Below are 21239 nucleotides of genomic sequence, written 5' to 3'. Positions count from 1 at the left end.
GAGGTAGCTGTGAAGTGGCACTGTGGACCTGACCTGGGTGAATTCTAAATTACACCATCACAGAGGTCTCATCAGCAAGGAGATGCCAAAATGGTCGCACGATAAATGTCAACAGATACTTGTTTTAAGTGGTTACATAAAAAACCTGATAAATACTGCCTTGATTTAACTCTCTCACTGATGAACAGTAACAAAGAATAACTATATTTCCAAGCGGCTGCTACGTTTTGGCTTGGGGTTTTGGCAAGAGCTGAAGAATTATTTTCCTCTGTGCTGCTAAGTGACATTTTCATCCAGAAAAAAATGCATAAAATATGCATTAACCCAAATGCGCAGGCACAGATTGCATTAATTAAATTGCATCAATTACAGGAAATGCAGTGAGTAATCTGGATTGGCCAGTATGGTAAATCATCATCTTTTCACCTCTGTAGAAAATATAAAGACTGACAGGAAGTGGTTTTCTTACCCAATTACTTCCCAAGTGTTAAGGTGACAAAAGGCACATGAGCAACATACTTGGATCAGTGTAAAGGAGAGTATGATGTATGATGAAGTGGTCAAAGCCTTTCTTCACAATGCCAGGAATATCCACTCTAGATAACATCCTCCTCATCAAATATTTAAAGACAGGAGGGAAAAAAATAGACTTAAATGCCAGAAGATTCACAGGGGGATTTAAAGACTGGGAGATTGTTACTCATTATCTATCTAAATGTCAGTGAAATGCAAAAGCCTTGCAGTAAGCCTTAAGTACTTCAGTCACTACACAAATGTTGCTTTAGGGCTCCTTATTACCCTTTAATTTGATGGGGAAACATGTTGGTCTAGTTCAAGGCAGAATGCATTAAAACAGCGATACTTGAAGACATTTACTAACAACTTGTGATAGCTAGTCTTTTCACACACACACTTATTTTCCTGGTTGGTAAATCAGTAAAATAAGGCATCTTTTCACCTAGATAAAACACATTAGAAGGTCACAAAACAAAGCGTCTCTGTAACAACACCATGAGTGCAGCCTTAAGATATTGTTAGATTTAGGTTAAATGTGACAGTGAGTCACCAGCGTCGGATAAACACAGTCCAGAGATCTGATAACTGTGGCTTTTTGCTTGTGCCCCGATCGTAATTAAGCCCCCCAATATCTGGTTGTCACCTTGTTGTATCATTACTGTCGCTGGATCATTTCACAGTACTTAGTTATTTACTCAGCACCCACTAAATATAGCTTTCCCCAGGCAGCCAGTGTGATAGGACTCTGCAGCAAAGCCAGCTGTGGGCTGTTACATCCCATCCACCCCCCGCCCACCCTAACCTCAGTCAGTCAAGAAGACTTAAATGGATAATATGCCACTCAGTGAGTTATGGTTTTTTCCTGAAGATTTACTCAACTAAGGACACTTAGGAATTGGACAGGAGTTATTATGTTAGTTTATTTTCTCTCAAACAGGGACCCTGCTGCGACACTGAGCCCCCGCAGTCAATTAATATAAGCCTTATAGCTTTCGTAAGGACGCACAGTGGGTTGAGATGCTTAAGAGGCAGATTTGATGAAATTGAGTGGGGAGTGACTGTATTTACTGATTATTTTTAGGGAATGCAGATTTTTTAGTATTGGGTGGGCGAATGGATGAAGTCAGGCGTCTGTCCTTGCAGACACACTGGAATCTCATATGACATGTCACTGAGGATGATGCCTTCAGGCTCCACATATTTAATACTGACCTCTGCATGAGTTCACTGAAATGTTAAACTTGAAAGAAACTGACCCGCAAAGTTTTTACAATGTTCACTGTCCTCTGTATTCAAGTTTACGCTTGTTTATTGTATAAATCCATAAAATTATAAAGTATAACAAAATTAAGTCTCAAAATTAAAATGTATTTTCTGAGATTTAAGTGAATACAACACACTGTGTTGATCTGTTAATATTAGAAGATAAGATCAATGGACTGAGCACAGGGAACATTAACAACATGGTTAACACTTCAGTCACACTGAAGACCCACTGAGTGTGGTGCTGAGCTATATTAAGTTCGAGCCAGGTGATGTGGGACTGATCAGCGAAGCGTCCAAAGGAGGAGAGGTTGAAAGTTGCCAACTGTTGCAGAATTAGTTGTGATGACATGCTTGATAAAAATTTCTGTGTTGTGATTCATTTTTTTCTGACAGTGAATTTTACATGCTAATTCACCTCCAGCATATGTTTTTTGGTAAATATTTTTAGGATGTTCTGTAAAAACAGAGCAGCTTATTCAGCAGTATGTTCTGGAAACCTTTCTGGGCAATTTTATATTTTTATATGTGTGCTTCCTGTTGCATTTAGACTTGCTGACATTTGATACAGTACGTCAGACAACAGTTCTCCATACTTTGTCTTCAGAAAAACTTTTTTCAGCTTGCAACCCTAAACTCATCTGCAGCTGGTTTATTTTGGCATTTGATGTTCAGTGTTTACCTTTCTCTATTTTTGTCATTTGAATGTGCTAAAATAACAGAACAGGAAAACTATTCTGTGCAGCTGCTATAACTCATGCCTGTCAAGACACTCATTCACGCCATGAACACATTCTCCAATTCTCCACAGCCCCATGGTGCATGTGTTATAAAGCAAAAGACTTAATTAATACAGAAATAATTGTCCTTTCTTCTTCCTAGTTTCCAGCTGTCTTCATTTCTTCTACAGAAAATATAGTCAGTTTACAATATAAACTTGGAATGAACATACATGCTTTTAAAACCATTGCTGATACAGGATTTTGCTTAAATATTCCACAGTATAACAATCTAGAGTAAGTAAACCACACACATGCATGATCACCTCTCTTATGTGATGGAGGCATCCTCTTTGCTCCTACATGCTCCACAGCTAGGACATTCACTGCCATCCAAGAGGATTGCAATCCCAAGGTGACCAGAAGTCACCAACACCACCAGTCATGCTGGCTGGTATGAAGGTGACAGCCACTACTTCTGTACCCCTAAGTAAGGCCATGCATTTATGTCAGTGAGGGTATGTGTGTAAGTCTGCACCATCCACAGCCTGGCTCTGTCCAAAGGTAAAAAGAAAATATGCAAACCAGCCACGCTGAAGCTCATCAATTAACATGTTATTTATTGTTTGTTTCCCAGCAGGTCATGTGGAAGCCTCCGGCTGAAAAGACTCCAGGAAGGTAAGAAATGATCCTGCACAAACCCCTCCGTTAAACTACTTTGTCGTTTTTACACTGTGCATTAAACAAACAAGATACAGCATATTAAGCTTTAGGGGTGCTGGTAGATGGATACTGTTACGTTTGGACAGGGCCAGGCTAGCTGGTTCCCCATGTCTCGTCTTGCTAAGTTAAGCTAAGGACTACTTTCAGAAGTTTCATATTTACACATAGTTATCATTGATATTTTTATAACAACAAAGCAAAGTCAAATGGCAATATGAAAACAATGTGACCAAGTGAAAGGGGTGGCTCATAGTGATGAATCTACAGCTCCTCTCAACTTTACAGAGGTGTAAGGGGAGTTTCAGCTCATTGTTTAACTGTCCAGCCAACAACTTCACTGTTCTGGTTCACTCTCATTGCATCATTTTCAGCTGCAGCAGGCAGCTGTTTTCAAAGAAGAAGCTCCAAAAACCCACAGCACACTACCCGCTCAGCACCAAACAGCCCTCAGACAGTTAGAGACCAGCTGGTAAACACAGTGGAGAATTAAGAAATTTAAGAATGCTGCACTTCGCCAAGAGGGCACAAAATCAACTCCACATGAATGATATTGTTGCTCTATAACTGCTGGATGTGTAAATAAGCCAACAAGTTTTTGTTTTTATTAACAAAAAGGTGATGACATGTCAGTGTTGTATTCTCAACTTATATCTGCTGCTCCCAAGTGTCCAAAAATGTTCTTATCTTACGAGGAAAGCAAATGTACTTCCCAAAATGTCAAACTGTCAATGTAAAATTCCTTTAAAGAAGCACAAAGCATGAATGAGTCTCAGAAGTTTTGCCTCAGTAGCTGAGTTTTAGAGCCAGGAAAAACCCTGTCAGTGGCCTATAGCATTGAATGCATGAATTTCAGGATGCTGAAGCTTGTAGAGCATGGACAAAGGACATACTGCAAAATGTGTTTGTCTCTCTCTTTAAAGACATATACAGAGATGTCTGCTTCACAATGGCTGACCTGAGCTGAATACTTGAAATACATAATTGTTAAATACTGCATTGGTTGGGCTGACTCTGAATGCTGTAATTTAGCTTATTATTTAATCATCATTGTATTACTGCATTGCCTGTGTGACATGGTCACAGCTTTCCAGCATTATCTGCAGTCACATGAATGTTTGCATGTAGAATGATAAATAAGTTACTGTCCACTATGATGATGTAAAGGTAAGAAACTCTAAGAGACTATCTTATGGTGGGCATATCATTTTAGAGTAACTACCAAATTAGGCCAACTCTGAATAATTCAAATTAATCTTCTTAATCAAGAATTATCTTGAAACGCCTCCTAACTTTAAAGAAGAGATTTAAGGGGATTTCATAAGCCATCGCCAATGACTGGTGACCTAATTCAGTTCTCTTTTAAAATCCACTTTACTTGTAGACCTACAGCCAATGCATTCATGATTGCCTGGTAATTTCATTTAGAAAAATGTCAATGTTGACATGTTCAGGCAAGTTTGCACCACTGCCTTAATTAGTTAAAAGAGTACTCCACTGATTTAACAGCACTTTCGGAGTCACAGTAGACAGTAAAAAAAAAAAAAAAAAAAAAAAACACACCCACAATCTGCCCACAATGGAAACTGACTGCTGACAGTTTGATCAGAAATTTGAGTGTGTTATGCTATTTGCAGCTCATGTGGCCTCAAACAGAGATGAGGGGTGGGCTACAAAGGTCTGGTAGAAATTCTTCTGGACATACAAAACAGCAGTCATTACTATCAAGGTTGTACTGTAGTGTAAGGTCAACCAACTAACCTCCATGAGCTGGTATATGAATACAGTCCAATAGTTATGACAAACAGATATTTGTCATAACTACTGACTGACAATGAAGGTTAATAGATGATATATGACGAAGCTGTCAGCGGAGAAACTGATTTGTGGTGGAGTCAACACAGCAACGTCCCTTTGAGTAGGACATAAAACTGCTGGTCAGATCAAGGTCACAGACCGATCAGAGGTAATCATGAGAAGGTTCAATTTGGTTCAGTGAATAAAATAATTCACCACATGGTATAGGCTGATGCACAGGTACATCACATTATTGTTGTGGTTGAAAAAGACTTTAATTCAGTGCCTGGGAGAGACAGTACAGCACATTTTGTTATAAAAATGGATATCCGCAGGTTCAGTCAAGACGTCAGTAGCACTAAGGCCAGGTTAGTCTCTGAAATTTATCGCAAGGCTACTGCAAAAAAACTGTCTCCTTAACATGCTGGGTTTCCTGTCCCCTAACACCTGTGACAGCAATCACTCCAACAAAGATTAGTGGAAAACTAATCACTTCCAGCTTACTCACTGGTGTTCTGCTTTTTATAAAGTGGAAACAGGGAAAATAATCATTTTCGATTCAAAAGGCTCAAATTGATCTAGAAGGAATCTTGCCCTCTGGATGTGGGGTTATTCATTACAGTATTGTCTGTATCCAACAAGGTCATTTAAATTTGGGGTGAAGTAAAAGCATCTGAAGGAGGAAAAATCACGGTAACATTTACGTATTCATAGAATAATGTGTACAAAAGAAGTGGTAAAATATATGAGCTTATTGTGTAAAACAGTCCTGGTTGTGTAATAAGGCACAGTTTCTGATCAGAATTTTGAAAAAGAATTAAGTTCTGTGCTGTGTAGAATATAAATGAGGGTATTTTGCATTTTTTTTTAAATTTTTCCTAATCATTTTTTTCTTCCTTACATAACTTCATTTAAAAATAAATATCTATTATCTTCTTTAAATTTAAAATAGTCCTTAAAAGTTTGCTGGACCCCATCATAACCCACAATTCTAAAATGAAATTGTAAAAAATGTGGAAATAATCCATACCTAAAATTTTAAAAAACATATATATAACAGGATGGATATAACATTTTTAAAAACAGTTCAAAAGGTAAAACATTGATAACGTCAAAAGAAAAAAAACAAAAACAAATAAAAGAACACAAACAACAAGCATGTAATATACAGACTTTCTTTTAAAAATGGATACAATTTGAGATCGCATTTAGCTTCTCCACTGTTGTTCCAACCCTTGAAGAAAATATGTGCCAATGCCCCCAAGAAAAAGGACCAACACCCCTCTGTTTGACCCATCTCTTTGGCGTTTATGGAGGGGAGGAGCAGACAATGCAAAGCGTCTCTGCCAGGCAAAGAGCCACAGGGCCAGTTCACTGGACGCCACATGTTCACAAGGCATGTTATCAGGGAATTAAAAAAAAACCAAAACGTCTGCTTGGACACTAAAACTGTGTTTAACTAGGGCCAGGAACAAAAAAGAAAGGAAAAAAAAAAAGTAGGATGGACAGGATTTATTTTTTGGAGTGTGATATGAGGGCGTTCTCAATGCAGAGGACGATGTAGGAGCCGGAGCAACTACTGGAGGTTTGCTGCAGGAGGTGGCCACTCTGCAGTGATGATGCCAGGCCGGTCACGGCACGGTCGCCTGCTCGCCATGTTTCACAGTAGTGGTCTGTTTGTCGGTGGCCTTTGTTGCTTGATCCATGCCAGACCATTTTCTCTGGCCTGTAGCAAAGCAAAAACAAGCAGAGGTGCGTGGACATATAATACATATATATGCACATTATATCTCCCTTTGCCTACAAATACAAAACCAACCAAATGCAAAAATTGTTACTGCAGATTATCAAAGGAAACTTAGGCTACTACTACATGAACAGCTAGATGTTAGTGCACAGGATATGGTATTGATCTTTGTACAAAGACTCACCATGCGCTGTCCCTGAGGATATCTCTACCATCAAAGGAGTAGATTGGTACATTCTCCCTCATTTTGCTCGCATTGTCACCAAAGATAGACTCCCAGCTGCTAAACAACACTTGGTCCTGAAAGGAAGTCAATATAATGCTGAAACTTTCTCCTTCATACTTTGTCCTTCATAAAGCAGCAAGATCCATAGAACAGTTTAGTTTAGACAACAGTGAAAATACAGAAGTAAACCACAACCTTTAACAAAGAATCCAAATCAATTACATTTATGCAAAAATTTCCACTAAACCTTTAAAATGAACATAAAGCTACAGTTTGACTCAAGTGAAAATGACCCATTGCACATACACACGGGCACAGGGTCTGCATAATGTAAATTTCGTGTTTCAGCCTATGCAGACATGCTGCTGGCCATTTTGGAGTGTATCTGGAGTGTCTCTTTAGCAATATTGCCACTTCCTCAGCAGCAGTATCTCACCTTGAGGTTCAAGATGGGGAAGCTGTCCCTGTCCGACCTGCGAACGATGGTGTACAGGTCTTGAAGCTTAGAGGACAGGAAAGCTCTGAAGGTTCCCTTCAGGCCCACAGCACGAGCCTGCTGGAAGCACAGGAAGTCTGCCCCACGAATTCCTCGCATGTTACCAGTTTGAGGGGCGTTCAAGGCAATGAGATGCAGCTGTTGGAGACAGGTTTGTGTTAGAGTAACAGCCTTTCTTTGATCTGCTCCTGACCCTCGCTCTGACTAGAGGAAGTGCTAGATGTAAATATTCAGGTCCAGGAAAACATGAGCTACAAGTTGAACACACTTCCCATCTATCTCTTCATGTGTGTCCAATCAGAATAATCCACACCCTTCCCACAGTATTTCCCAAAACCAGTTAACACATTTGCCTCTATCTGCGTTTTTGCTTAAAAAAACAACAACAAAAAACCCAAACAAACAAAAAACCTAACAATTACCTGGATGTGACAGGTACATGTTACATGGATTTACCCAGTTCGTTCCCTTCTTTTTTAGAGACCGCTTCCAAATCAGTTATGACCTTGATGAATAGACATTTTATCTCTCCTGGTTCAGCTCTACTCACTCCTGATCCTGACACATCCACATGGCCACCGGGATGTGGAACAGGTGGGCTGGGCCGTCTCTGAGGAGTGACAGGGTATCTGTTCTCAGTCTGCTGGGTGGCTAATCTTCCGTCCGTCTGACCCGTGTGTCTGGGATCTGGGAACCTGGGATCATACTGTGGGGGGTATCTGGGGTCTACAGGTGGCTGGGGTGGAGGCTCAATGGGGCGTATGACAGAACCACCCTGGGAATAATGGCCAGCTCCGTTGTTGTGGGACTGGTCCTGGGACTGGGGGTACACGATCACAGGAGGAGGCTGGACCTCTGCCACCTCGTTCTCCTACAAATGAAAAACAAAGATAAAAAAAAACAAAACGATCTAACAGTCAGTGAATGTCAAAAGTTAAAACAAGTTTATTCTGTTTTGTCCTTTTGTTGAGTTTAACCTACCAGATCTCTGAAGAAGGGCCTGTACTCTCCAAGCTGAGAGGGGAAAAATGGTAATCAATTACACGCTGCACAATAAATTTATTTGTACATTTGTTGTTGCAGTTTTCTTAGATAACAAATACCAATATTTCTGTGAAAAAACAATACTGACCTCCTGGAGTATTAACTGTTAGCATGTTAGACAGTAGTTCTATAAACCAGGCATATACCAGTGTAAACTTCTTCTGATGTATTTTTTTCCCTGGTGGCCAGAAATCGATCAGAGCAGCAGCTTGGAAGTCAAACCGTATTAAAGCTCAATGTATGGTCTATGGTTTAAAAGCCTGTTTCGACCTCTATGATAAAATTCAAAGCCTTCCATTTGCGTAAGTGAAAAGTAGATTGCTGTACCATGACTTGCCGCAGTCCATCGCGTACTCTTAAGTAGAGGTCTGCTCTGTCTATGATGTAGATGAGGCTGCCCTCTGCCTGACGTCTGGCAGAAGCAATCATTGTATCATATGACCTCAAAACTGTAACCTGTGGAAAACAGATATACACGACATTGAGCCTTTGTCATGAATAAAATTAATACTTAAGAAATGGATGTCATATTGTACGTTAAATTCATCTCAGCTCCAACACAACCAGTTAGATCACAACTGGACCAAAGTTGTATGAATTAATTAATTAACACAAATTAATTAATACAATGAGTATTTCAAGACAACAGGGCAATTATTAAAATGCAGTGATGGTACTTACACCAGAGGAGAGACCAGGACTTCCTGGTGGGCCAGGAGGACCAGGAGGACCAGGGACACTGACAGCTTCAAATGAAAACAAAAGCTTGTTAATGATTTCAACAGGTGAAGTGCAATAGAGGTAGATAGTAGCTTAAGGCTTCTACACTCACTGCAGGAGGTACAGCATATCCAGAATATTTTAACTTACGGTGATTAGGCCTATATGCTCCAGGAAGTGAGCCTGGAGGTCCTGGAGGTCCAGGTGGTCCTGGAGGACCTGGACGTCCATCATAACCAACGCCTGGTGGTCCCTGTGGTCCTTGGGGTCCAGGAGGTCCCATTATGGAATCTCCCTTTGGACCCTAAGATTAAACAGAAAAATCTTCATTATTGGAACTTTACAGACACATTTAAACAACAAACAACTTTTGTTTATTTATGTGTAATAACTGATAAGGAGCTGTAGGTGTTTCTTTTTAACTTCATACACTTACTATATACATATATAACAGAAGTCCTGGGCTGCTTGATAAAATGTGGTTTAATGGGGGTTCATTTGTGACAGAACTCACCGGCAGGCCTGGTTTGCCAGGAGCCCCTGGTGGGCCTTGCACTCCTCCAAAACGTGGGTCATAATATCCACCACCAGGCTCTCCCTTTTCTCCCTTCACACCTGATTCTCCTCTCTCTCCCTTCAGTTCATTCTGTTGGAAACAGTTTAACATTATGATGAGGTTTCTTCTTACAGTACATCTAGGATACTAATAAAACTGACTGGTGGTTTAGTGATAAACTGTTTTACCTTGAATGCGTAAATATCAAAAGAAGCTGTTCCTAGGAAAACAAAACAAAGGTGATTTAGTAATCAAGTATTGATTCACTTCAAAAGCAGCAGTAGGACTGTATGAATATTTTATGCAAAGTCCATGATTTACCTGGGATTCCTGGAAGTCCTCTCTCACCACGCTCTCCTTTTTCCCCTTTAATTACTACAACAAAACACAATTTAACACTGCAACGTAATCCACAGTATCCCACAGGTGTATCTGACATTAGCACTGCAAAACTGTGACACCCTGATTCACTGATAGTGATGTCAACTATGTTTTATCAGTTCATTCGCCAAGTCTGGAAAGACTTGACAGCTTAATTGCTTAACAATACAGTGTATATCCCCTTCAGGCTGAGGCAGCTGGATCAAGCTGAAATTAAGATAGAAGTGTTTATCTCTGCAGACACTTTAAACCTTTTCTAAATCTCTCTTCTTTCACTGGCACGTTTATTTAACTTCTCCGTCTGAGCCCTCGCCGTCTTACAGTATTATGTGTTTGGTGCTAAAACAACAAACTGTGTGTGTTGGGAGGTCATACCTGGGTAATTCCTTGAACTTTCATCATAGCGCTACGAACAGAAAGAGAAAAATGCTCAATGACACCAACGACAACAGAGCAAGAGATCTGTCTAAGGTCTAAGCTAAACTATGCAATAAGCAAGTAACTCACTAGTTTCATCAGCGGCAAGGCTTAAACAACAGACCGGATAATGACTGACAGCCTAAGTGATTCATATATGATAAACAGTAGTTTAGCTGTCAGCCAACAGACAGTACATGACAGACTCTGACTAGAATACCTAGATCGAGGTACAAGGTTTGGGATCTTGTGTACTCACATTGAAGCGATCTAAGGGAATGGCTGGCCCAGGAGGTCCAGGTGGTCCAGGTGGTCCTGGTTGGCCAGGGACACCCTGATGAAAGCAAAGTTATTCACTCTTTGTCCCTTTTTAGTGTGTTGATACAGAATGACCCTCATTAAGCACTGGTGAGATATCATCAGTAACTTAGACCGTATTTTATTATTTTGACACCAGCTGTGGCACAATGATGTAGCACTGATTTAATTTTGAAAATTTTACAATTTGATTCAGATTAAGGACATTCAGGAATGGTATATATCTACAGTGTATATTATGTTAATGTCTACCAACATTTAGAACAGCAGTTCAGGGGCTCTTTCAAAATTCAAAACTTATTAATAGAGTTCATACCATGATTTTAGGACAACACCCAAATATAGCTCGCATTTGTTAAATTAAACAGTGGATGTACTTTTGAAAATCCACGTCTTCAGTCATTGTTACTACACCAGAACCTGTTCAGAGATACTATAATAAAATAATGTCTTCAAAATATAAGCAGCTTGAAAAGAGATCTCAGTGAGGCTGAGATCATGATTAAATGAAGGTTAATTAAGAAAAATCTAGCCAACAAACTAGCAAGCCAGTAGTGCAAGACTCTTTTCCTTTCACTGAACAAGTATTTCATGACAACTTTGATTTAGCAAGTTTTTGAGACATCTCAAAAAGACAAGATGATGTCATGATGTCTTTAACTAGCTTTTGCAACTGCCAAGTCAGTCAAGGTACTGGTAATAACATTAATACTTACTGGGTAGCCGTAACCAGCACCAACTCCTGGCTCTCCTTTCTCTCCCTTGTAACCATTTACACCAGGACGACCCTGAAGGAAGAAACGCATTAGTTAAATTGTTCCCACACTTGGAAAAACTGGAACAATGATGTTAAAATGGTTCTTTTCACACACTTTGTCTTTGCCATTTTTGACCATCGATCTTCACTCAGTCACTACACTCAATCATCCATAATGACAAAGTGAAAACATGTTGACCAGTCATCATGATGCAGCCACCACCATGCTTCACTGGTGTTTGACAGACACTGTCCTGGTAGTTCCAAACTTATGCCATTTCACAATTATTGAGGACACCTCAATTATTGTGAACTTTCAAAGCTTTAGAAAGAGTTTTATACCCTTGTCCTCATCAGTGGGTCACCAGAGGTCTACAGATAGTTCCCTGGACTTCATGAATTGGTTTTTGTCCTGGCATGCAGTGTGAAACTATGTCCAATCAGCTCAGTTTGCCACAGGTGGACTCCAGTCAAGTTCAAGACACATCTCAGAAATAATTAAAGCAAACAGGATGCGCATGACCACAGTTTGGAGTGTTGCAGCAAAGTGTCTGAATACTTCTGTAAATGGTTATTGAGTAAAGACTGAGAATTTTATTCATTTACAATTAAATCGACAAAGTGTGCAAAATGTGAAGGAGCCTGAATACTTTCTGAAGCCACACAGACACCAACAGAGGAAGCCAAGAAAGGGCTACTTACAGGTCTTCCAGGCATTCCAATTTCACCCTTTAATCCAGGAGGCCCATACTGGCCCTACAGCAATGAATTGTGAAATAGGAGACAATGTGAGCTGACTGGAGAATGAAGCAGAACAAAACAGTTTTGGTATATTAGCTTGAATATCTCAGAGAGAAAACACTCAAACACTTACAGGGGGTCCAACAGGTCCAGAAGGTCCTCTGTCTCCCTACAGGCATAGGAAAAGAAGCAGATGAGCTAAATGTACAAGCATAGCAACATATGCTGTAGAGGAAAGGTATGTGTATGTGCATTTATTGGCATGTACAGTATGAGACGGACATAACGGACGACATCAGACAGTCAAATGCAGTGAGACTCACCTTCAGACCCGTTAACCCTTCCAGATGCAGAAGATTTCCATCAGGTCCGATTACTAAGCCTGGCTCACCTTTCTCACCCTGGACAAAGAACAGCAGAATGAGACAATGCAGACTCAGTTAAAGTAGTTCTTTAATGATGTGGAGGAGCTAAATTAATGGCTGAACAAACAAATAACCAAGACTTTACCTTCACTCCATAGCCAGGAGGACCAGGGTCCCCTCTGTCACCCTTTGGTCCAATTGGACCCTGCAGGATGAAAAAAAAGACATTCATATACTCATGAGGACAGTCATTTGGCAGCAGAAAAGCCTTTGCTCCTCTAGATCAGTTCAAGCCAACGTGATCATTCATCCTAATAGACTCTGTTTATACAGTGCACCTTCTGAGCTGCTGAGGGGACCACTGTCTAGACAGAGTGTAGAAATCAGTAGACGAGATGCTGGGGGTTATTTGAGTATATGCAGTGTCAATATTATACTACTGTAGCAGAGAAGCAGTCAGTGTTTCCTAAGTTTTATGGATGCCAAACTTGTAACTGTTAAATTATGTGGCAGTAACAGGGGTATTTGAAAGAAATGAAATGAAATGATCTGTTTAATTATCTGTTGAGAATCACAGAAACTACTCATTTCTCCTCTTTAAAGCAAACTCAATTATATATGCAGACACAGATACAATTCACATTTTATGGTTATAATAAGGGCAAGGTACATAAATTATGTAACACAGGGAGACTTACTGGGAATCCAGCTTGACCAGGTAAACCAGGTCCACCCTGTACAGGAAAACAGTACGTTTTAAATGTATCTTCATTAGATCGGTGGTCTGTGTTCTGTTGACTTCAAAACCGTTTATTTCGCTCTGAAGTGGTCTGAGCTCATTCTAAAATGTCAGTGCAGCTTTCATTCAGTGTAGATGAATGTTGAATGTTGAATGAATGGAAAGAGAGTTTAATTCCTTGTTTGTCGTTGTGTTTCATAAAGGTCAGACAGTAATGACAACAATCCTATGTTCTGAGAAAGCCTGACATCTTCCAAAAAAAAAAAAAAAAATCATATACACTGATGTGTCTTTTGAACAGTGGCTCCATAGTTGCCCCAACACAGAGAAGGACAAGTTAATAGTACGTTTCACCATGTGGTATAAATCTTGGTCTGAGATGTGTCTGTCATGTCTCAGCTAAGCACCCACTCTACAATTACAATGACAAGTGCACAATCAATGTTGTTAAGTGTTGTGAAAATCCCAACGGAACATTCAGGGCCCTGTAAACTCTACAGTCATACTAAATGAATTTACATGTGTTTAAAGGCGACCACACCGAACAGTGAATCACCTGAGATACTGATGAAAAACATGCTATAACAAGGAGAAAGCCTTTGTGTAAATCCCATAACTGTGTGTGTTTACCTGTGCAGTCCCAATTACATGCAAAAATTACACACACAATATTACATTAACACAACCACAAAGACTAAGTTGGATTTGTACTAGATATGTCATATCTCAGTATGAATGTACAGATCTGAATACAAACCTGAGGCCCAACACTGCCCACAGTGCCGTCAAACTGCAGGGAAACAAACAGAATAAATGACAGAATGAATGAAGTTTCACACGATCACAATAAATCTGTTCACAATCTGGATTTCTGCCTGATATAAAGTCCTGATTTTGAATGTTGCTTATATGCACGTCTGCCTGTGTGTCTGCTTTTTATTAGTTACATTGCCAGATGAGGAGTAGATGATTTGTCCTGGTGGTCCAGGTGGGCCTGGTGGACCTGGGAGTCCAGTTCCATCTCGACCTGGTTCACCCTAAAACCAGAACACACACCCCACAGCAAAAAGGTAAATTACTTTCCCACCTAGTGAAACAAAAATTAATATAATAAATAAATAAATATAACACAGTTTTGTGTTTTATAATGGTATTAAATATATCAGATACGATCAGCATCTTACACACACCTGCTTTGAAGTGAACATAATGCATAAATAAACAGATCCTCAGGGTTAAAAATGACACTCACCCTCTCTCCTTTGTCACCGCTGTCACCCTTTGGTCCCTGTAAAATTCAAGAAGAGTGAAAGAAAAGATACTTTAACAAAGATCCAAACACCTGCTTCGTAACAGTCGGTCAAAAGATGACCAGAACAAGCTCCTTATCCACTGAAAACAATAAAACACTATGTGTAAAATTCAGTCCATATTTACTTCAGCAGATGAACCTCTTGCCTCAATAGAATATGTGTGTTTTTAAATATCAAATTGGGGGAATACAGTAAGTTTGGTTCAGTTGTCATAATAGGAGTAAGAAATGCAGACTAAACATAACATTTACATTTATTGATTCACAACTGGCTACTACACACATTTCAACAGATTAAAAACCCACATTACACCTGATATACTGATCCAAAATATATTGACAAAATACCCTTAACTCAAGGTCCACTAACGAGCTACAGAACTGCATGTCTTGGTCTTCATCTGTGGATGGAGTTTACCTAGTTGTCATCTCATGACTTAATAATGGATAAGAATTGAGCAATCTCCATGGCAACTGAACAAACTCAATCCACTGGTGAAGTCTCAGAGATGTAACCAAAAGCCCTGGAAAACATTAGTATGTAAACCTTGAGTTATACTATTTCCAAGGTCAAGAATGATTTTACGCTGATAACCTGTCATTGATCCCAATATGATAATGTATTTTAGAGTAGTTATTGCTTGATAAGCTGAAGTGATGGGATTTCTTCTACTGCTAGCTGCATCATGTCAACATCTGTATGACTTGAATTCTACATACAATAAAACAAAACAAAAAAATAAGTTCTTAAAAGTCAAGTATCCTTGTTTTGACATCTTGACCTGCCTGTAGTGTAACATGGTGAACCAAATCCTCTGCGACATCACATAGGTTTCAAACATCTAACACCATGACTCTCCAACATCTGTGTGACCTCTGGTATCCAACGGTACATGAAATATTCTTTTTGGTCCTCTTTTACCTGAGGTCCTGGGAAGCCATCCAACCCTGGTCGCCCGTCTCTTCCTACGAGACCTTCACCGCCCTTCTGACCCGGCAAGCCAGGCAACCCTGGTTTACCCTGCAGAGGTACATTCAAGTTATAGCATTAAAAAAAAAAGTGAAACACACAAAAAGAACATTATTGCAAAACCTCATACTGAAAGTATACAGCAGGAATAGCAAGAAGACAAAATAGTTTCTCTTCCAGCAATTAACTTTACAAGGCTCGTAATAAACACACTTGAATTCCTTGGCTTTATGTGCTATGTTTCAGATTCCATGCAGGACTGTTTGTGTTAATATTCTTTCATCCTGTGCTCAAGATCTGAATGACAATCCAAAGGTAATCCATATTTAGATATTTAGTATGAAATTTTTTTTCTAAATTTTATTTAGTATGAAAATTACATAGCTACTGGTCATTATCTTATATGTTGTTAAAGTTCCCATAAGCATTTCTGTTTGTGTTCTGGTATTGTCCCTTCTTCCTCCACTAAATTCCTTTTTCTACACAATGCAAGGACCTTCTTTCCCCTCAGGGATCAATAAAGCTGTAGCTTTTTTTCCTCAGCTCTAATGGTTTTGAAAACAAAGATGTGAAATGACAACACAGGGGAGCAGTAAGGATAAATCTACTACCAAAACCCAAACTTGAATGTTAAATGAGAAAGAAACTTGAGGGAGCACAAGGGCCTAAACACTTGCCTGTCACCTTAGAGACCAGGGTTCAGTCCCCAGTATCTGGACCTCAGGCTTGTTTGTGTTTTTCCACAAATTAAAAACCCCGGGCTGAGTTATATTTAAAACAAGAAACCGTACTCAAAATAAAATTCTTTTTTTCCAGTTTATTTTAAAAGTAGAGAAACCATGTGCGATGAGTAAGGGGTAAGAAGACCACTCATGATGGACTACTGAGAAAAAAAAATCCTTATTTACATACCGGAAGTCCGGGTAAGCCAGGAGGACCCTGAAAGCACAACATTTGCGTTTACAACTTACAACTAAAACTTCTTGAAAAAAGTCTTGTTGATTTAGAAAAAAAAAAAAAAACACGCTAGCTAGACCTGTATCATGATTTAGTAGCTTTCTGGTTTTCAGGCAACTTACTGTTGACGTCATTAAGAAACCTGCATGTCATCAACCAATAACCAACTGGGTTGAATGAATGTGGGTGCTGTTCTCACTGTGGTAATGAGCTTATGTCACATATGTCTGATATTGCTTCAAAATTATTAATAGTGTTACAATAAGACGCCATTAGATTTTATTTTTTTTGTTTCTACTCATCTGGTCAAAAAAATATATATTCAAAGAATTTCAACACAAGGATGAAATATTGCTCATTTTAAACTTTGCCTGTAGTGTTAAGAGAATTTAAGTCTTCTGTAATTTACTATGCAGGACTGACCTGTCTCCCTTCTGGTCCTCTGGCACCAGGAAGTCCATTGGTGAAGCCTCCGCCAGAGCCCTCCATGTCATCCTTCAAACAACAGCAGACATTTTATGACAAACAGACAAACTCTTTGTTGCACATCTTGACGTTCTAACAGCTAAAAGAAAACTTACAAATCCAACACGATAACTTGGTCCAGGAGGCCCGGGAGGCCCAGGTGGCCCAACTGGTCCCATGGGTCCAGGCAGACCAGCCAGTCCGGGTTCTCCTGCAGGTCCCGGTAAACCAGGTTCTCCTTGAGCTCCCTGTACGATGGTATGACAAAAGTGAAACCAGTGTTCAGAATAAATGAATAAAAACTAAAATAAAAGCAAACACAAAGGTTTCCTCAAAACCCGAGTCATGCAGCATGTAGTTACCAGTGCTAGTGAGTATTTGAAAGTTCATACAATAACGTAACAGCACAAACACCCATGCTCAGTTCTGTGGGATCAAATCCAGATGTCACTGAATGTTAAATCGAACCATAGCCAGCACTCAGATTAAACTTTAAGTCAAGTCTGTAGCTGACAATATTTGACAAACATTTGCATATTGTTAGAAGACACAAATCCCCTTTGATGGTTGTACCTGCAGATGGGAAGGCTTAGGAGAGTAGGAGGAGGATAAATAGTGAGGCAGCAGATTGGTGAGAAAAGAAAAGTAGGAGCTTGGCTGGAGAGATGAAAGGGATGGAAAAAAGTTTTAGAAATAGTCAGATGAAAGTTGACATGTCATTCAAGTTATCAAGTGGACACCAGTTCTGGTATCCCCAAAAGCACGCTACTAACTTACACTTGAATTTATGTATGGTACCTTCTCAGGATCATGTCTAACAAAGTCTTCTTACCTAGTGGTTACAACAAGGGTAATTTGCATTTGGGCGTTTGGGAGAGTAGATCTCACTGTAAAGTGGCAGCTACTTCAGAGTAAAATTAAAAAAGAAAAAAAAGAAAAAACAAGTAAACAAATTAAGGTCATAAATCCACACCTTCTCTCCAACTGCTCCTGGAAGACCCAGCTCGCCTGAATCACCCTAGTGTAGGAAAAAAAACATGTTATTGAACTGAAATTTTAAATTCTCTTAACTTTCTGTATAAAAAAATTACCCAAAATGAAACTGCAACTGCTGTGCATATTTTTTTGATTTTCATAAGAGGACAAACTGTTTCTGGGAGTTTTGTGCAAACAACATCTGAGCTGCAGGCCTCTGGGTGAGTGTTTCTGTTGTCTGCAGGCAAGTGATATGTGATAGCCGGAGATACAAGGACGTGTGCTACTGACCGGAGTATCAGTTCTATAAAGCCTACAAATGTTAAAGCAAGCAATTTTTCCCCCTCTTTTTAAATAGGCCTATACAGTATTATCTCTGAACATAGCTATTAAACACATCTGTTTAGTTTCTTTTTCTTTTCCTCAGCATTTGGGAGGACCAATCATGCTTTTAAGTTTGTATTTCACATGGAACATGGAAGCTACATGTTGGCAATGATTCCTACAAACATTCTTTTCTTGCCATCATTAGGTAGTAAAAGTTGTGAATGAGCAGAAAACCAGAGTAAGAGAATGACACGCAGCTGGCTGAGAGTCTAAGCGGGGACTCAGGGCATTTGTGCCCAGGTGGTATGCACACTAACCATTTGGATATTGGGTCACCCCACAAACACTGCTTTTGATTCATGTTATTTCACCATATGCTCATTTAGTGCTATTTTCAGTACATATTACACATAAGAGGGGGGAGGAGGGAATACTGGGGATGGCAAATCACCAGACTATCAAAACTCTCAGCAACAGGTAGTCCTGCCATGTCACTACTTCTTGTGTTGTGCATTTTTAGTGCCGGTCCACATAGATATTACTAACCACATAGATTAGATTATTGTCAGCTGGAATCACGACCCCAAGAAAACACTAATGAAGGGGGTGTGATAATTTCAGAAAAATAAATGAAACTTTGTGTTGAGTCATTTTGACCTAATACGTACACAGCACACATTAATGATATGTACTTCATTCTTTTTTTAAGCAAAAATGTCTTAATTTCAGATTTATCTGTCTTAAACAGATAAATCTCTACACTAAGATCAGTATTGAACAGCTTTGTGGATAAAGCTCCAGGGATGCTAAAAATTAGATTTTGGTAGTATTTAGAGAAGAAACAACTTTTCACAACAACATTACCTTTTCTCCCTTGGGACCAGGAGCTCCTGGGACTCCATCAGTACCAGGTAAACCAGACAAGCCCTGGAAGACAAAAGATTTGATTCAGGTGTACAGTTGTTGATTTAGTTAGACTGTGCAGATCAGTGCAATTTAGGGAGTTATTCGGCCAGTGGTGTTGAGAGACAAGAATATTGATACATACAGGTTGACCGGGTGCCCCATCCTTTCCTGGTGGTCCAAATGCCCCAGAACTCAATGCTGTGCCAGCTGTAGAGGGACCAGGAGGTCCGGGGGGCCCAGGGGGACCTGGTGGCCCAGGGAGTCCCTACAATACAAAACACAGATCAAAGATTTGAAGCTGCATAAAAGATGAATGAATCAAGAAACAGAAATGCTTTTCAGCAACAATTCATCTTCATCATGCTTTGATATTAACAGTCAGAACACAAGTCTTCCAGAAAAGAAAAGAAAAATCAAACAAAACTGTCGATTCTCCTCACCCGCAGAGATTCCAAGTCAGGGAACCCTGAGCCTTCCATGTCCACGAAGGTCTGAAATACATTAGTTGAAATCAGCTGTATTTTTCAACAAAAGGTTCCTGGAGACAGGTGGTTTTCTGCTGATACATGTTGTGTGTAGATGTTGTCAAGCATGGGAGTGAGGCCAAGATTAACTCACAGATCTGAATCCTGGTCCGGGAGGTCCAGGAGGTCCTGGAGGTCCCCTGGAGCCAGGCTGACCCTCTCCACGGTCCCCCTGTAGGAACAAGACTAATTAAGAAACTCTGTTCCTACAACAAACAATTTCCTGCTTTTACACTTTGTTCTATTTGCTTACATTTTTTTTATGTTTTGCTGTAAATGTAACTGAGCATCTTACCTTCTCTCCTTTGGGTCCAGGATCACCTGGGGTTCCTGGGAAGCCTGGAGGTCCTTCAGGACCCTGTAATGAAGAAATCATAATGTTAGGCCACTAGAGATTATCCTGAAGGTACAACAGAGAGCTAAATGTAAAGGTCTCCAACAATACGTCATCACATCACCTTTTGACTGTCAATAAGAATTAAAGCCATTCATCAGAGCTCCTTGTTTTGTGTAGTGTAACAAAAAAAAAAGGAACTTACAGATTTTCCATCCTCACCAGGATCACCCTAAGAGATTGAAATAAATAATCAGATAAGTCTTCAGAGACACATTTGTGAATTAGGGATATATGATATAAAGCCAATCAATTTGGCCGCAGCAATTTCAAATTTCCAGTTAATTATAACTTAACTTTATATTCCAAGTCATAAAAGGAAAATATTTGAAACTTTGCAGTGAACATGACAAACACAGTAACTATTGGTTCAACAAATACAGTGCATCTATATTTAGTTCTGTCAAGTTAAAAATGCATCTGATGTCTACTAACTGGCTCTCCCTCAGATCCTGGTGGTCCTTCGGGGCCTGGGACACCTTGTGGTCCGGGTGGTCCTCGGGGTCCGGGGACTGTCGAAACAACTGAGCCATCACTGCCAACTGAAAATTCAGTTGCAGGCCCTGGAGGGCCAGGGGGGCCGGAGGGTCCAGGGGGGCCCGTGTCGCCCTTCTGTCCTTGGTAGCCAAAACCTGCACTGCCCTGGAGATGAAGAAGCATCAGTGTTAACTGACGTTGTGATTAGACAGGACAAATTAAAAATGTAAGCTTTTCCACATCTGTCCATTCAAGGTCCACTGGTAATATTTTCCTGAGACATGACAGAACTTTAGCAGAAACCAACACACTGAGATAAACACTACTCAATTCCCTTACAGTACATTAATGTATTAACAGACCTGTTCTAGTCAGGGACCATAATGTCAAGCTGTAAAACACCAGTATCA

General features: G+C 39.9%; 1 protein-coding gene across 3 annotated transcripts in view; it reads right to left on the bottom strand.

Annotated features, from left to right (window-relative positions):
* Nucleotides 1-4766: 4766 nt before the first annotated feature.
* col18a1a (collagen type XVIII alpha 1 chain a) overlaps nucleotides 4767-21239 on the bottom strand; it is a 69581-nt gene continuing 53108 nt past the window's right edge. For all 3 annotated transcript variants that reach the window (XM_041057830.1, XM_041057828.1, XM_041057829.1), the window contains 34 exons: nucleotides 20788-20994; nucleotides 20498-20524; nucleotides 20254-20316; nucleotides 20053-20130; nucleotides 19875-19925; nucleotides 19577-19699; nucleotides 19393-19455; nucleotides 18200-18244; nucleotides 17343-17474; nucleotides 17185-17256; nucleotides 16717-16743; nucleotides 15757-15855; nucleotides 14775-14810; nucleotides 14470-14559; nucleotides 14280-14312; nucleotides 13482-13517; nucleotides 12929-12988; nucleotides 12742-12819; nucleotides 12552-12587; nucleotides 12380-12433; nucleotides 11637-11708; nucleotides 10862-10936; nucleotides 10561-10591; nucleotides 10126-10179; nucleotides 9993-10024; nucleotides 9763-9894; nucleotides 9399-9552; nucleotides 9210-9274; nucleotides 8856-8984; nucleotides 8466-8498; nucleotides 8035-8355; nucleotides 7425-7622; nucleotides 6947-7062; nucleotides 4767-6741 (listed from right to left, as the gene is read on the bottom strand). In XM_041057830.1, the coding sequence (XP_040913764.1) occupies nucleotides 6528-6741; nucleotides 6947-7062; nucleotides 7425-7622; nucleotides 8035-8355; nucleotides 8466-8498; nucleotides 8856-8984; nucleotides 9210-9274; nucleotides 9399-9552; nucleotides 9763-9894; nucleotides 9993-10024; nucleotides 10126-10179; nucleotides 10561-10591; nucleotides 10862-10936; nucleotides 11637-11708; nucleotides 12380-12433; nucleotides 12552-12587; nucleotides 12742-12819; nucleotides 12929-12988; nucleotides 13482-13517; nucleotides 14280-14312; nucleotides 14470-14559; nucleotides 14775-14810; nucleotides 15757-15855; nucleotides 16717-16743; nucleotides 17185-17256; nucleotides 17343-17474; nucleotides 18200-18244; nucleotides 19393-19455; nucleotides 19577-19699; nucleotides 19875-19925; nucleotides 20053-20130; nucleotides 20254-20316; nucleotides 20498-20524; nucleotides 20788-20994 (3036 nt within the window). In that variant the 3' untranslated portion in view covers nucleotides 4767-6527. The remainder of the gene's footprint in view (nucleotides 6742-6946; nucleotides 7063-7424; nucleotides 7623-8034; nucleotides 8356-8465; nucleotides 8499-8855; nucleotides 8985-9209; nucleotides 9275-9398; nucleotides 9553-9762; nucleotides 9895-9992; nucleotides 10025-10125; nucleotides 10180-10560; nucleotides 10592-10861; nucleotides 10937-11636; nucleotides 11709-12379; nucleotides 12434-12551; nucleotides 12588-12741; nucleotides 12820-12928; nucleotides 12989-13481; nucleotides 13518-14279; nucleotides 14313-14469; nucleotides 14560-14774; nucleotides 14811-15756; nucleotides 15856-16716; nucleotides 16744-17184; nucleotides 17257-17342; nucleotides 17475-18199; nucleotides 18245-19392; nucleotides 19456-19576; nucleotides 19700-19874; nucleotides 19926-20052; nucleotides 20131-20253; nucleotides 20317-20497; nucleotides 20525-20787; nucleotides 20995-21239) is intronic.

The sequence above is a fragment of the Toxotes jaculatrix genome, chromosome 15, assembly GCF_017976425.1.
Source record: "Toxotes jaculatrix isolate fToxJac2 chromosome 15, fToxJac2.pri, whole genome shotgun sequence".
NCBI classification, from domain to species: Eukaryota; Metazoa; Chordata; class Actinopteri; family Toxotidae; genus Toxotes; species Toxotes jaculatrix.
The sequence above is the reverse complement of the archived record's forward strand: the minus strand, read 5'-3'. Positions and strand labels throughout refer to the sequence as shown.